The 17,129-nt window shown below is 41.2% G+C and overlaps 1 protein-coding gene and 1 pseudogene across 2 annotated transcripts in view; both read left to right on the top strand.

Annotated features, from left to right (window-relative positions):
- Positions 1-16,544, top strand: part of PURG (purine rich element binding protein G) — a 55,744-nt gene extending 39,200 nt beyond the window's left edge. Inside the window, exon 3 of one of the 2 annotated variants that reach the window (XM_065519062.2) lies at positions 16,363-16,544. In XM_065519062.2, coding sequence (XP_065375134.1) covers positions 16,363-16,440 — 78 coding nt within the window. In that variant the 3' untranslated portion in view covers positions 16,441-16,544. Of the gene's footprint in view, positions 1-198; positions 533-16,362 lie in introns of those variants that run through there. The other variant, XM_045398131.3, reaches the window with a different exon arrangement.
- On the top strand, positions 2,549-8,975 carry LOC102140712 (acyl-CoA:lysophosphatidylglycerol acyltransferase 1 pseudogene; annotated as a pseudogene).
- Positions 16,545-17,129: the final 585 nt, after the last annotated feature.

The following is a 17,129-nucleotide window of genomic DNA, read 5'->3' as shown; positions in this document are numbered from 1 at the left end:
TTTTTCTCATCAGAAATTGCTTTGAGTTTAAAAATGGCCAATAATAAAAAAAAAAAAAAAGCCAATCTGCAGTCTACATCATTTCAGATTTGTCTTCATGAGATCTTTTTAAAAAACTGTTGAACTAGGTGCATACTGACTTACACCAGGACTAAAGTTATTTTTCTTAACTCCTACTTTATCCTTTATCCTTGGCAGGGATTCAAGGGAGGTGAAAAGACTCTTGGAAAATAACTAAAAAGTAATACAATACACACAAAATAAGGGAGTGGTAGTTCATAGGACTGAATAAATCATGAAATGCAGTGAACTCAGCGCTACACATATTCTGCCAAATTGTTCTCGTCTTACACTTTTCGTGAAGCAAGTTTCCCATCATAAAAGACTTAACAGAACACTGGCACGTGAAGATCAAAAGGACTGAATGAAAAGGCTGGCCCTCAGTTTTGTGTATTTGGAAGTTCAGGGGTTTTTTGTAGCTAAGAAGACTTTGATGAAGGAAGAAGTAAAAAAGAAAAAGAAAAAAATGAAACTCAGTTTTGTTAGTTCATTCTGAGTGAATTCACAAGAGATTCCTTTTAAACAAGGTCATAAAGAAAACATCTTGAATATCAGATATTCAATGGAGAAACCAATTAACTTACAACAAAAAATAAAGTGGTACACCCAGGGAGTGGATTGGAAAGAAGATGTGCATAAGAAGTGAACTTTGAAGTTTGCTTTTATACTTTTTGAATGTTATTTCATGATAAGCTTGTATTGTTTTATAATTTATAAAAGACTTTTTTTTTAAAGGAAAGAAATCAAATGCTAGACAGACTAGAATACCTATGTCAACTGGTCAGCACATTCTCTTTCCAGTAGGAAAATCTGCTTGTTTTTTTTTTTTTTTTTTTTTTTTTTTTAGACAGGGTCTGACTTCGTCACTCAGGCTGCAGTGCAATGGCAGGATCACAGCTCACTGCAGCTTCAACCTCCCAGACTCAAGCAATCCTCCTACCTCAACCTCCCAAATAGCTGGGACCACAGGCACATGACGCTATGCCTGGCTAATTGTTTACTTTTTGTAGAGACAGCATCTCCCTATATTGCCCAGCCTGGTCTTAAAGTCCTAGGCTTGAGCAATCCTTGCAAAGTGCTGGGATTACAGGTATGAGCCACTGCACCCAGCTGGAAAATCTACTTCTAAAACCTGCTGAATGTCAGCACATTGATTGGCAAGTATAAAATCAGATAAAGGAAAATGACTAATATTCATGAATGGCATCATGTTATGATGGGCTTCATGATACAGACCTGCCAAGAAAACAGGAATAACCCCATCAGCGTATCGGCTCAGAGCACAGTCACCCCAAGTCAGAGACGGAAACCACTAACCAATCCTTATGCTTTAAATCTTTTTTTTTTCTAGATTGCATGTGACCCACCATCATTCAGTGTGAAAATTATTGCTTATATGATTAAGCCACATATTATCTTGCATTTAGTATCACCTTAGGATTTTCAATGATAGACTACTGTTTTATAAATATCATTCATCATTAAGCATTATCTTTAATCATATTACATAATCATATCATTACACTATTGTATAATCATTGTTATTATTTTGTTTGTTTGTTTTTGAGAAATAGAGTCTCACTGTACCTCCCAGGCTGGAGTGCAGTGGCGTGATCATAGCTCCCTGCAGCCTCAAACTCCTGACCTCAACCAGTCCTCCTGCCTTGGTCTCCCAAAGTGCTAGGATTATAGGCATAAGCCACTGTGCCTGGCCTTTTTTTTAATAATCATTATTATTAGTCATTAAGTATCATTAATCATTCACTCTCATTATAAATATCATTCATCATTAACAAAAGTTTTACATACAATAGCTCTCTGACCATGACCCTTCTTGACAGAGATTTAGGGAACATCCAAATTCAGCAGAGGTGACTGGTGAAAGATCAAGATGTTCCTCCCTTAACCCTCAATGGTAGACCTCGTCAATAAACCATAGCAGCTGGGAGCAGCTCACACCTGTAATCCCAGCATTTTAGGAGGCCGAGGCGGGCAGATTGCTTGAGCCCAGGAGTTCAAGACCAGCCTAGGCAACATGGTGAAACTCCATCTCTAGAAAAAATTTAAAAATTAGCCGGGCTTGGTGGCATGTACCTGTAGTCCCAGCTACTCAGGAGGCTGAGGCTGGAGGATCGCTTGAGCCCAGGAGGTCGAGGCTTCAGTGGGCTGTGATCATGCTACTGCACTCCAGCCTGGGTGACAGAGCAAGACCCTGTCTCAAAAAAAAAAAAAAAAAAAGGTAGGCCATAGTATTTATTTCAAATGGCCAGATACAGCTCTAGAGTCTTTCTCAACTCAGCATTCTCCTGGCAGCTGCTCCCAGTTGACTACACTTAGCATGCAAGATTGACATAGTTGCCTTTCTGCCTTAGACACCCATCAGCACGTATACATGCCATCTGTGTTAGTCTGGGTCCTCCAAGAAGCAGATGCCAAGATGGAATTAGATGTGCAAGAGATTTATTAGAGGAAATGCCAGTGAGGGAAAATGGAGAAGGAGCCAGTGGAGGAGACATCAGACTCAGATGCAAGTCCGCCCCCTGTAAAGGAGAAGAGAGGAGGAAAGGGGAAGGAGGTAGGAAGGAAGTTATTTCTTAGACTGCAGTGCAATTATAAGCAAGTTTCAGCCAGGCCTAGGGGAGTCCTTGAACCAAAGTCACTCTTCAGAAGAGGCCAGCATCTTGCGCATTCAACCTGCTTAGTATCTCTGTCACACTCAGTTATTGGCTGGGAGCAAACGTGATGATAGATTTCAGAGCACCACAGCTGGACCTGTGGGCCATTTAGGTGGAGACGTAGAGCCGTTCAGTGCCAATAGGAGTCTGTGGTGGCCATGAAAATGCGTCTCTCAGATTTCCTTCTGCAGGGAGCATAACTGACTCACAGGCTCTTTCTCCATTCTGTGATGCTAGTTTTTGGATGGTGTGGTTTTCATGTTCTACCTACACCATCCACCTCCTCTGCTGGGAAGTGGTCCCTTAGTTGGATGCCTCTGTCTCTGCTGCCATGGCCACTCGGTTGATGTGCCCATCCTGCCAATTCCAAGGTGGACAATGGCAGTCTGAGTCAGGTCAACTGTCTGAGTCACTTTGTCAACTTGGTTGTTCAATACCTCTCCCATGATGGATGGCTTCTGGTGGACATTAACATGTGATACAAAACTCTTCACAGTCTGGGCCAGGTGTGGTGGCTTACATCTGTAATCCTAGCACTTTGGGAGGCCGAGGTGGGCGGATCACTTGAGGCCGGGTGTTGGAGACCAGCCTGGGCAACATAGTAAAACCCCATCTCTACTAAAAATACCACAACAAAAAATTATCCAGGCGTGGTGGTGCATGTCTGTAATCCCAGCTACTCGGGAGGCTGAAGCAGGAGAATCACTTGAATCTGGGAGGTGGAGGTTGCAGTGAATCAAGATTGCACCACTGCACAGCAGTCTGGGTTACAGAGTAAGACTCTATCTCAAAAAAAAAAAAAAAGTTTTCATAGTGTGTGCCTGCTCCCATATGTGCACCCACAAGCCTCTACCCCAGGCCTCTTAGACCCAATCTTCCAGTCCTTTTCCTTCCAGGCTCCTGGCCAGATAGCCAGGCCATTGATCACTGCCCAGGAACTATAAATATGCTTACCCAGGCCACTTCCTCCTTGCCAAGTAGATGACCAGGTGCACTGCTTGCACCTCTGCTCATTGGGAAGATTCTCCCTCTCCACTGTCTTTCAAAGCCACCTCACCAGTTTTCAGTTTGCATCTACATACAGACCCACCTCATCTATCAACTAAGTTCAGGCTTTTCCCTTCTCCTTCAGTTGTCCTATGGGAACTTCCACATGGCCATACATGTGAGATGGGAGAGGGCACTGATGTATCTATTGAAGCTGAAAGGAATAAGGCAGTTTGGACTGCCTATGCGATCATAGCTCACGGCAGCCTCAACCTCCCGGGCTTGAGGAATCCTCCCACCTCAGCCTCCCAAGTAGCTGGGACGACAGGCACACACCACCGTGCCTAGCTAATTTTTTTTTTTAATAGAGACAGGGTCTCTCTGTATCACCCAGGCTGGTCAAACTCCTACCTCGACTTCCCAACGTGCGGGGATTACAGGCATGCAATAGCGACTTCTCAAAAGGTGTGTAATTCTCTGCAGTGGTTTGCATGATCTTCCTCCAGAATCCCAGGGGCTGCAAGGTGATTCTCTCCCTGGGGCTTGATACAAACTCTGTCTTTTCCCACTGCTTCTTTTCCCTACAGTGACATTCCAAAGGCTTGGATCTGCCCAGTCATGCAGACTAAGAATTAGGGCCAGTTCACCTGCCGCAGTGCCCTTTCCTGCTCTGAGACCTGCTCAAAGCTGGCAGTATATGCAGCAGAGCAGTGTTCTGATCTGTGGAATGTGTCATCTCCTGAACCCAAAGAGGTTTGCCGGATGCTCAGCTTCCTGTATGGAGTAGGGATATAAGTGGTGCCTGCTTCTTTTTTTTTTTTTTTTTTTTTCACTTTTGAGAAGAGGTCCTGGCATGCCCTAATAAACCTCCTAAAAAATGTCACTGAAGTGGCAGGAGCCTGAATGTTCCTAGGGTACATTCTCAAGCCCCCACTTCCCTCAGCCTCTTTATCCCTTCCTCTGATCCTATGGACCAATGAGCAGTGTTGCTTGCACTGCAGCCTGGACCTGTTGCAGAAGTCCTTCCTGCTAAAGGCAACTCGGAATTTTCCACTTCACTGTGCATTGGTCATCACTCTTCCCAGACTTCTAAGAACCACCCTCGCAGTGAGTTTGTCCTATTCCCTGGGGTCCTGGCCAACGTGTTAGATCTCAGTTTCTGAGAAACTTCCATTCCAAGTCCTTTGATCAAGCACTCTCAAAGTACAGGCCAAGGTGCCCTCCTCTGGTTCCCACTGGCTCATTCTTGCGACTCATCTGGTGTATAGTCTCCTTTTTACTTAATCGTCCCCAGCATGTACCCACCCGCGTTATGCTGGGACTGAACCTTAGTTTTCAGGCAGGAGAGATGAGGACACCTACTGAGGGAACATGTGTTGCCTTGTGAAGGAGAGGCCTCTGCAGCATCTTCTTACACAATAGAAGCACTAGCTCTTACCAGAAAGGATGGGGCACTTTTGCAAGCCCAAAGGATTGGGAAAGAAAGCGGCAGTCTGCCTAGACAATATATTCAAGGGCCTCTGCCTACATACCCTCATCCCAGTTTTCAGGGTCCCAAGTTTTCCCAGGGTCCCAGGTGTTCCCCAAACTCCCCCAGCCCCCACCACTGGCAACCTATTCTTAACTGAATATTCAAACATCTAGGGATCTCTGCAATTCTAACTATCTGATTTTCACCCGTTCAATCACATCTGCTCTCCCACACTGCAGGAGGTAAGGGCCTTCTTGTAAGATGCCAAAAAGCCTCTTGCCTCCCACACTTAGCCATTTACTCCTTGCTTAACTGCTCTCATTATCCCTTAGCTAGCAGCAATACAACTTAGCAGTAAACAGCCAACAATTCTGCTGTCTTTGAGGACATTTTTCTCTCCATAAGTTTCAAATGCTTCAATCATCACACCTGCAACATCTTTCCTCCCCACCAGGACATCTTCCCAGGTCACCATCGATGAAACTTTCACCTTTGACTTACTCCCTTATGCTACCGACCATCCATACCCCACCTATCAACCAAGTTAATATCCTTTTTGCCCACTGGAGTGTTAGTAGGTCAATTCCAAATCACAATCTTACCACCTGTTTTCTTGGATCATTCTTGGTACTACTTTTGCTAGCACAGGACATCTGAGAAGCCAAAGCCAAGATAGGATTAGACACATAAGAGATGTACTGGTTCAAATGTTGGTGAGGGAAAACGGGGGGGCTGGAGGAGGCTGGTGAGACGTCAGATTCCATTATGATCCCACCCCTATGAAGGAGAGAACAAACAGCTTAGCTTGCAGCATTGCAATAAGGAAGATTCAGCAAGGCTAACAGGGAATGCTCAAGCCAAAGGTGCTTTTTAGAGGAGTCCTCTGTCTTCAGAAATGGGCCTGCCTTAGTATCCTGCCATGAGCAGTCAACGGGAACAGTGCAGGGGAAGCAGAGCCCTGGCCTGAACACAGTAATGGAAGTCAGTACACAACAGTTTGTGCCTTTAGTTACTTACCCTCCCTGAAGCAGGAGGTCGGAGAGGCACATTCCCAGGGCTGCCATGCTGTTGCATGGAGGCATTTGAGATCACAAGGCGAATCTCAGCCATTAATGAAATGGTCATGCTTATTTTGCTCAGTTTGAGAGGGAGATAATTTGTATTCCTATACTCACAATTGAGGGAAAAGAATCACCCTAATTAGAATCTGAGCTGTCCATAAGTAATAAACATAAAAGTAATATTAAAGTATTAGTGAATACTCTTAAGCTCAATTGTTAGTTTTCTATTGCAAAAAATAAAATACTTTAAAACTTTAGAGACTGTTTTGGGAGGCTGAGGTGGGAGGATCCCTTGAGCCCAGCTGTTCAAGACCAACCTGGGCAACATAGCAAAACCCTGTCTCTACAAAAAATTAAATAAATATACTAGCTGGGAGTGATGGCACATGCCTGTGGTCCCCGCTACTCAGGAGGCTGAGGTTAGAGGACTGCTTGAGCCTCCAGAGGTCAAGGCTGCTGTGAGCTGTGAGTGCACCACTGCACTCCAACCTGGGCAACAGAGCAAGACTCTATTTCAAAAAGAACCAAAAAAAAAAAAAAAAAACTATTTTAACATACAAATATCTCACATATATATCTTATCTATTGAATGAAAACCATTTCTTTCAATAAACAAAAAGCTACGTTTGTACAAATAGTAAGTATAAAATGATTTTCACTTAAAAGGTGATTTTAAAATGATTTTGATATGGCATATTTAATAGCAAAACTCTACTATTCATTGTCCGCAGTTCAGTGAATAGTCCTCCAAATTAATTATATACATGTATTAACATGTGTATATAATTTTAAAAATCTTTTTGTATGTCTAAGCATATATATGTATGTATATCAATTAATTTGGAATATATATATACATTTTGAGACAGAGTCTTGCTCTGTCACCTGAACTGGAGTGCAATGGTGCAACTTTGGCTCACTGCAACCTCCACCCCACAGGTTCAAGTGATTCTCCTGCCTCAGCTTCCCGAGTAGCTGGGATTACAGGCATGTGTCACCACTCCCAGCTAATTTTTCTTTTTTTTTTTTTTTTTTTTTTTTTAGTGGAGATGGGGTTTTGCCATGTTGGCCAGGCTTGTCTCAAACTTATGGCCTCAAGTGATCTGCCCACCTTGGCCTCCCAAAGTGCTGGGATTACAGGCATGAGCCACCACACAGGGCCTTAATTTTTAAATAAAATTATGTTTACTATACCCAATTATACTATATCCAAATTTCTTTTCTTAACATTGCAACTTTGCTCTTCACAACTTTTCAAAAATAATACTTTAAAAAATTGATTAGCCAGGTGTGGTGGCGGGTGCCTGTAATCCTGGCTACTCAGGAGGCTGAGGCAGGAGAATCGCTTGAACCGGGGGAGCAGAGGTTGCAGTGAGCCAAGATCACGCCATTGCACTCCAGCCTGGGCAAAAATAGTGAAACTCCATCTCAGATAATAGATATATATACACAAAAATTAGCTGGGCATGGTGGTGGGCACCTGTAATCCCAGCTGCTTGGGAGACTGAGACAGGAGAATTGCTTGATCCTGGGAGGTGGAAGTTGCAGTGAGCCGAGATCACACCACCACTACACTCCAGCCTGGGTGACAGAGCTAGACTCTGTCTCCAAAAAAAAAAAAAAGAAAAAGAAAAAAAAAGATAGAATGTGGAGAAGATGTTAAAGCAATTTCAAAAGATGAAGCAGTGATGTTGGTGAATCATCAGGCTACAGCAGATGTGTGCACACTGATGATGCGCCTCCAGGACAAAGGACTGGTTGCTGCTCAGATGATGTGGTTGATGGATCATATTTTTAAGTACATCAACTTTGGAATTGTTTCTCCAGTTCACGGAGACTTTTTTATAAGACAGGGAAGATCTTATTGTGACCAACAGCTGCTGCTTCTCAAGGAGCACTTAGAAAGTAATTACAGGAGCAGAGATTGAAAATGGATTATTTTGTTTCCAGAAAGGGGCTTCCTCAGGAAGAGGCGAGAAACAAGTCGGGCATTTGCAGAGAAAAATAACTTGCCATTTCATACACATGTTACTCTGCCAAGGTTTGGGGCAACAAAAATTATTTTGAATGCACTTTTAGCACAAGAGGGAAATGGAAGTCCAGCAGGAGGACGTGCTAAAGAATTAGCAAATCAAAAGGCCTCCAGTGGATAATGGATACAATGATAGCTTATCCTAAAGCTGAACCTATCAGTATTCAAACCTGGATCCTTGGGTACCGGAAACCAACAGTCACACATGAACATTACAGGATCTTTCCAGTTAAAGATGTACCCCTGGAGACTGATGACCTTACCAATGGGATCTATCAACAGTTTATTGAAAAAGAGGACCTCTTATCACATTTTTATGAAACAGGAGCTTTTCCACCTTCCAAGGGCCATAAGGAAGCTGTTTCCAGGGAAATGACCCTCAGAAACATGTGGATATTCCTTACACAGTCTTTAGCATTTTTGTCAGGCTGTATGTGGTACAACATCATTCAGTATTTTGACCATTGCCTGTTTTAGGAATTGACTTGGACTTGTGAAGGTCACCACGGAAGTTCAGACTCTTTCATAAGCATGCATTATTTACACGTGCAAATCAGAATATACTTAAAACAGCAAGAGAAATTCTGTAGATGGATTAATATTTATTCCCCTTTGGAATATTTTAAAACTCTACTGAAATGAGGATTCGTAATAAAAACAAATTGATATGTACTTCATATAACATAAAATTCACTATTCGAAAGGGTATATTTGGTTGTTTTATTATATTTACTGTGTTATGTAACCATCACCACATCACCTAGAATATTTTCATCCTTGCAAAAACAAATGCCGTATCTGTTAGCAATCAGTCCCAATTCTTCCTCTCACTCAGCCTCTGTTAGCCATTAATCTACTGTCTCTACGGGTTCCCCATTCTGGACATTACATATCAACAGAATCATACAATATGTGGCTTTCTATGTCTGGCTTCCTTCAGGTTAACCCAAGCTGTAGGATACGCCAGTACTTCATTCCTTTTTATTCCTTTTTATGAATAATATTCCATCATATGGATAGAGCACTTTTTGTTTATCCATTTATCAGATGGACATTTGGGTTGTTTCCACTTTTTGGCTATTATGAATAATGCTGCTATGAGCATTCATGTACAAGTTTTTACATGAACACGTATTTTCAATTCTCTTGGCTATATATGATACTGGGAAGTGGAATTTCTGGGTCATATGGTAACTCTACGTTTAGTTTTTGGAATAACTGTCAAACTGTTGTCTGCAGTGGCTGTACCATTGTATATCTCCAGCAGCAATTTATTTATTTATTTATTTATTTATTTATTTATTTATTTTGAGACAGGGTCTGGCTCTTTCACATTGGCTGAGGTGCAGTGGCATGATCACAGATCACTGCAACCTTGACCTCTGGGGCTCAAACAATCCTCCCACTTCAGCCTCCTGAGTAGCTGGAACTACAGGCATGTGCCACCATGCCCAGCTAATATATTTTTTTTTCTCTTGTAGAAACAGGGTTTCACCATATTGCCCAGCCTGATCTTGAACTCCTGGGCTCAAGCAATCCATCCACCTTGACCTCCCAAAGTGCTGGGATTATAGGCATAAACCACCACGCCCAGTCTATTTCTTACATTTCAAATATCTTGAGTATCTTTCTGTGTGTAGACATGAATAAAATTCTTTTTAGTACTTTATAATTCCATTGTGTGAAGGCATCAAAATTTATGTAACTAATCCCCTAATAGTGGGCATTGCATTGTTCACAGATTTTTACAGTGTCAACCAAGGCTCTATTAAACACATTTTACACATACCTTAAATGAAGTATCTTGGTCATAAAAGATGCACATTTTAATTATTTTATTTTAGCATAAATGACATACAAACCACTGTGCATATTTCAAATGTACTACTGGATAAGTGTTGAGTATGTATACAACCATGAAACCTTCACTACAATCAAAAGAATAAGCATATCCTCAGGATCTAGGAGAATTTTAAAAATAATAATAATAATAAATATATTCATTACCAAAAAAAGTTCCCTTCCCTGGCCAGGCACGGTGGCTCACGCCTGTAATCCCAGCACTTTGGGAAGCCAAGGCAGGCAGATCATGAGGTCAAGAGATGGAGACCATCTTGGCCAACCAACATGGTGAAACCCTGTCCCAGCTACTCGGGAGGCTGAGGCAGCAGAATCGCTTGAACCCAGGAAGCAGAGATTGCAGTAAGTTGAGATCACGCCACTGCACTCCAGCCTGGGCAACAGAGTGAGACTCTGTTTCAAAAAAAAAAAAAAAAAGTTTCCTTCCCTCTTTGACACCCATTATGATCCTATCACCAGGCAACCACTGACCTACTTTTCATCAACATAGATAAGTTTGCGTTTTCTAGAGTTTTAAATTGACTCATACAATATGTACTCTTTTTTATCTGGCTTCTTTTACTCAGCATATTTATTTTGAGGTTCAGACATTTTTTTTTTTTTTTTTTTTTTTTTTTGAGACGGAGTCTCGCTCTGTCGCCCAGGCTGGAGTGCAGTGGCCGGATCTCAGCTCACTGCAAGCTCCGCCTCCCGGGTTCACGCCATTCTCCTGCCTCAGCCTCCCGAGTAGCTGGGACTACAGGCGCCCACCACCTCGCCCGGCTATTTTTTTGTATTTTTTTAGTAGAGACGGGGTTTCACCGTATTAGCCAGGATGGTCTCGATCTCCTGACCTCGTGATCCACCCGTCTCGGCCTCCCAAAGTGCTGGGATTACAGGCTTGAGCCACCGCGCCCGGCCCAAGGTTCAGACATATTGTTGTGTGTATCAATAGTTCATTTCTTTATATTATCCCAGGATATGGATATGCTGAATGTATATGGATGCTGAATGTGTTCATTTATTCATTTATTGATGAACATTTGGTTTAATTCGGTCTTTGGCTATTAAAAGTAAAGCTCCTATAAAAAGTTGTATTCAAGTACTGTTAACGTACATTTGCTTTCACTTCTCTTTGGTAAACACCTAGGAATAGAATGACTGGATCACATGGTAAGTATATGTTAACTTTTTACAAAACTGTCGAACTATTTTCCAAAGTGCTTGTTCCGCTTTACATTCCCAGCAGCAGTCCTTCAATATCCCCACCAATACTTGGTATGGTCGGCTTTTTAAATGTTCACCATTCGAATAGGATGTTGGGGCATCTGTTGTGGTTTTAATTGACGTTTCCCTAATGACTAGGGATGTTGTGAATCTTTTCACATGCTTATTTACTATCCATATATCTTCTTTGGCCGAGTGTCAAATCTTTGCCCATTTTTGGTTTGCCCATTTTTTGATCGCCTTGTTTGCATTTTAAGAGTTTTTTAAACAAGTTCTTATATAGGATTTGCAAATGTTTTCTCCCACTCTATGGCTTGCCTTTTCATTTTTTTTTTTTTTTTTTTTTTTTTAGCAATGGCTTTCAAAGAACATTTGAATTGGATTTAATTTTGGTAAAGCTCACCTTATCAATTGTTTCTTTTGCAAACTGTGCTTTTGGTTCCACAGCTAAAATCTCTATGCCTAACCTGAGGTCACAAAGATTTTCTCCAATGTTTCCTTCCATAAATTTTATAATTGTATATATCATGTTTAGGTCTATGACACATTTTGTACACAGTTTTAGCACATGGTTTAGGATATAGGTCAAAGTTCATTTTTTTGCAAAAGAATATCAAATAATTCTAACACAATTTGTTGCAAAGACTTTTCATTTCCATTGACTTACCCTTGCATCTTTGTTGAAAATCTGTTGTCCATATATGCATGGCTCTATTTCTGGACTTTCTATTCTACTCCATTGATATATTTATATATCTAGGTGCCAACACTCCACTGTCCTGATTAATATGTCTTGAAATCAGAAGCATTAGTCTCTCAACTTTCTTACCCTTTATAACATCATTTTGGCTATTCTAGGTCCTTTGCATTTCCAAATGAATTTGAGAGTCAGTTTCCTAGTGTCTAAAATAAAACCTGATGGAATTTTTGAAGGGACTGCATTCAATCTATATATCAATTTGGGGAGAATTGAGATTTTAACAATATTGAGTCTTTTGACCCACGAAAGTTATATACCTCTCCATTTATTTAGCTCTTATTTTTATCTCATGAGCTGTAGTTTTAAATTTACACATCTTGCACATCTTTTTCCAGATATATTCCTAAATATTCACAATTTTGATTTTACTATCACTCATGTGTTTTTATAATTTTTCTTATTGTTCATTCCTATCCTATAAAATATAATTGATATTTATGTATACAATTGATTTATTTTTGTATCTTGCAAACGTGAGTATGTGTGTATGTATGCATGTATTATTGAACTAGACATACTTAATAGTTGGCAGAATACTCTATATTTGTTACTTGGTTTGGGGTGAAATTTAACAAAATGGGAACTAGAAGTCTCCCCTACCACCTTCGAATGATAGTAAGTTAAAAAACAATATCATATCCAGGGAGGAATGGCAGAGATTCATTCTATTCTTAGAGACCTAAAGGATGCAGGGATTAGTGGGTCACATCAAACATCCACTTCTTCAATCTAGGTCCTACAAAAAATTGGATCTTGGAACATAACAGTGGACTACCTCAAACTCTACTAAATAGTAGCCCAAATTGTACCTGCTGTGTCAGATGTGGTATCTTTGTTGGAGCAGATTAACCGTGCTTCTGGTACATAGTATGTGGCCATTAAACTATCAAATGCCTTCTTTTCTGTCTCAGAAAGACAGATTAGAAAGTTTACATTCACTTGAGATAGACTATATGTTTACTGTATTGACACAGGGCTATGTCAAACTACGGCCCAGAGGGAACTGAATTCTCTGGCCATTCTGCAGAATATCACCTTGGCCTATTGGATTGTTGACACTATGTTGGTTGGCCCAGATAAACAAACAGTGGCAAGTGTGTTGGAAGCTTCAGTAAGACACACATTCTAGACAATAGAGAAAATAAAACAGCAAAGTTTCAAGGGCCTACTACATCAGCAAAGATATTCAAGGTCAATGGTCTAAGGCATGATGGGATATCCCCACAAAATTGAAGGACACACTAATGTATGTCACAATTTAGTAGCAGGGAACCAAAACACCTAGAAGGGATCTTTGGGTTCTGGAGCTATCATATTCTACACTCAGAAATACAGCTCTGGCCTATGTTTTTACCAAATAACAAGGAAGCTTCCTGCTTTGAGTAGGCCCAGAGTAGTAAAGGGTTCTGCAGCAGATCCAGCCTGCAGTACAAATCTGTCACTTTGCCATTTGACCCAGCTAATCCTATGCTATTAGAGAAATCTGCTAATTTCTCTAATAGGCAAAGATGCCATATGGATTTTATTCCAACATAAAAATCACAATGCAGATCCCTAGGGTTCTGGGGTCAAATCATGCCGTCTGCAGCAGGTAATTATAAACCATCTGAAAAGCAGCTCCTGGTATGCTATTAGGTTCTGGTAGAGAGGGAATGCTTGGCTGTGGGACAGGAATTGACCACGTGTCCAGAACTACCCATCATGAACTGGATCTGTCACACCCACAAAGTTATAAGGTCAGGTGCATTCAGCAGCATTTCATTCTAAGATGGAAGTTACACATTCAGGATCGAGTACATGCAAAGGGAAAAAGGGCAAAAATAAGCTCTATGAGCAGGTGCCCTAGCCCCCATGTCATTCACCACTATTGCACCAGCACCTCTCCTTCAGCTCACACCTGTGTTTACATAACAAGGCCCTTGTGAACAGTTCATAGAGAAGAAAAGAGACAGGGCTTGGTTCATGGATGATTCAGCTCAATATGTGGGTACAAGTGAAAACTGGACTGCTGCTGCACTATAACCCCACTCAGAGGTGACTCTGAAGATCAACGGAGAAGGGAGATCCTCCCAATGGAGAGAGCTTCTGTTGGTGCACCTGGGGTCATCCACTTTGTGCAAAAGAAAAATGCCCCAAGCTAAAACTATGCAGACTCATGGACAGTGGCAAATGGTTTGGTTGCTTGGTCAAGACCTTGAAAGGAGAAGGACTGGAACACTGGGAAAAAGACAGTCTGGGGAAGAGGTTTGTAGATGGAAAGACTGGAGTAGTCAGGACATGTTATCCACCAGAGAACATCAACCAAGGAAGAGGCACTACAAGACCAAGTGGCTAGAACAATCCACACACATGTCTCAGAGACCCCGAACCTTTTCCCCAAGGAGCTTATCTATGACAGATACACACACTTTGGTCCTTTATCTGATTGTATTCAGTACCAAACAGTGCATTTTCTCCCAAATTGCAATTCTGATCACAGAAGAACTTCAATACTTTCCCCTCCATATTTACTATGGTACCATTTACATAAAAAGAGAAAAAATACTACTGCATATACTTGTATTTGCTTTAGAACTTGTATTTTAAAAATACTACTGCATGTACTTGTATTTGCATAATATCTGATATGATTTGGATCTGTGTCCTCACCCAAATCTCATGTTGAATTGTAATCCCCAGTGTTAGAGATAGGTCCTGGTGGGAGATGATTGGATCGTGGGGGTGGGTCCTGCATGAATGGTTTAGCACCATCCCCTTGGTGCTGTTCTCATGATAGAGTTCTCACGAGATCTGGTTGTTTAAAAGTGTGTAGCACCTCCCCCCACCTTCTCTCTTTCTCCTGTTCTAGCCACCTAAGACGTGCTTGCTTCCCCTTCACCTTCCACCATGATTGTAAGTTTCCTGAGGACTCCCCAGAAGCAGATGCTGCCATGCTTCCTCTACAGCCTGCAGAACTGTGAGCCAATTAGGCCTCTTTTCTTTATAAAGTGCCTCTCAGGTATTTTTTACAGCAGTGCAAAATGGACTACTACAATATCCATGGAAGGACATACAAGAAACAAACACAATTGGTGCCTTAGGAAAGAGTAACTGTGTGTTAGATTAGGAAAGAGACATTTTTTTACTGTATACATACTTACTTTTTTCTGAAACCAAGTATTATCAATTCAAAAATAAATTTGACCAAAAAGAAAATTCCAAAAGAGTGAGTCACTTATTCAAACGTAATATGTTTATCCTTTTTTCCCTTCTTATGCCTTCTTTTTCTAATTCAACACTCACAGAAGTTGGCATGAAAGCTCTCAGCTGTCCATCTTCAAGATCTTCACAATTAGTTTTAGGCAAACGCAGCTTTTGCAAGCTCTTCTCTCTCTCTTACTACTTCCCTTTTACATACCTATTCTTTTTCATCCTCCGGTAAAGCTTTCTTTTTTTTCTGATGCAATCCTACTAATCTCTCCATGTTCTCTAGTTTGTTTATATACTTCTTTGTTTGTTTCTTTTTTTTTTTTTTTTTTTTTTTGAGACGGAGTCTTGCTCTGTCGCCCTGGTTGGAGTGCAATGGCGTGATCTTGGCTCACTGCAAGCCCCGCCTCCTGGATTCACGCCATTCTCCTGCCTCGGCCTCCCAAGTAGCCGGGACTACAGGTGCCCGCCACCACGCCCGTTTTTAGCAGAGACAGGGTTTCACCGTGTTTGCCAGGATGGTCTCAATCTCCTGACCTCGTGATCTGCCTGTCTCGGCCTCTTTGTTTGTTTCTAATTTGACCATTATCCCTATTAACCCGGGTCAATAACAATCTAGTCTTCCTCATTTTCTTTCCTTCTTTTTACACCTCCCTCTCAGCATCACTGTCAACTTTAAATATCTTCATTTAATAGAGTATCTCCACGACCTAAGACAGAGTCTGGCACATAATAGACGCTCGTTATTCATTGAGCTGAATGAAATTAGTGAGTGAATAAATGAATGAATGATACACCCTGCCCAGAAGAGGCCAGCTCATTTTTTTTCTATGCAACCTTAAAACAAATGCTGCTACTCTCAGATTTTGGAAGGCTATAGACCTTGTGTCTGTCCTCAGAACTCCCCTAAAAGTGAGTTAGAGATTCCCCACTCCTGGCTGGAGGAACGTGTTGTTAGTTGCTTTCCCACTATGGGGATATTTAATGAAATTGTAGAGATGGCTTGCTGTGCTTCATGTTTTCCTTGAATTCTCTAATCCCTCTGTCTCTCATTACTGTTGCAGGTCAAAGCAATTTGGCATGGTGTCTGGGCACTCAACACCTCTCTCAAATCAGCTCGAAGGCTGAGGCTACTAAGTTGAAAAGTGTCTTTGTCTCTCAGGACATACTTCTACCTCTTCTTGATTCATGGATCTCAAAGCAGGAGAGTGAAAATTAAAAACTTTCCTGACAGTTCTCCAAGGAGGCCAGAGAGTAAAAGGTTAAAAACACCAAGAACCACCAGATTGAATGTTCTTTTCCCCATACTCACAAAGTGTAAGCACTAACAACAAAAAAAGAGCATCTCCTTTCTGCATTCTATCCTCTTGCCCCTGCCCCAATAAGCAAAAGCCTAAATACTGAAAATAACTAATTATATTCTGAATCTCTCACATAGTGAAGTAGTAATTATGCATTAGTGAAGAGCTTCAAGCTGAAGCCTGCTCTCTATTTAGCAGGAAACAACCCCCTCCTATTTATTAAGAAACTACTGTATCATTTATTTATCACATACCCACCATATGCTAGACACTATGTTATTTTCTTTCACATATGTGATCTCCTTTCATGTATCTTTTTGTGTGCATTTATTCATTCATTGCTCAACTGGTAGCAGGAGAAAAAAGATTCCAACAGACGAATTATCTTCCTGACTTGCCTGGGTCCTCAACAACGAGGGCATAGAGAAAATGAAGGGTTAGAGTAATTGGCTTTGATTTTCTACAGATGGAGCATTGTTATTTAAATAGAATTTCTTTCTTTATGTTGTAGTTCCTGGTTTTAAAAGATG

This window comes from Macaca fascicularis, chromosome 8, assembly GCF_037993035.2.
Source record: "Macaca fascicularis isolate 582-1 chromosome 8, T2T-MFA8v1.1".
Lineage (NCBI taxonomy): Eukaryota > Metazoa > Chordata > Mammalia > Primates > Cercopithecidae > Macaca > Macaca fascicularis.
Note: the sequence above shows the minus strand (reverse complement) of the source record. Positions and strands in the feature narration are given on the sequence as shown.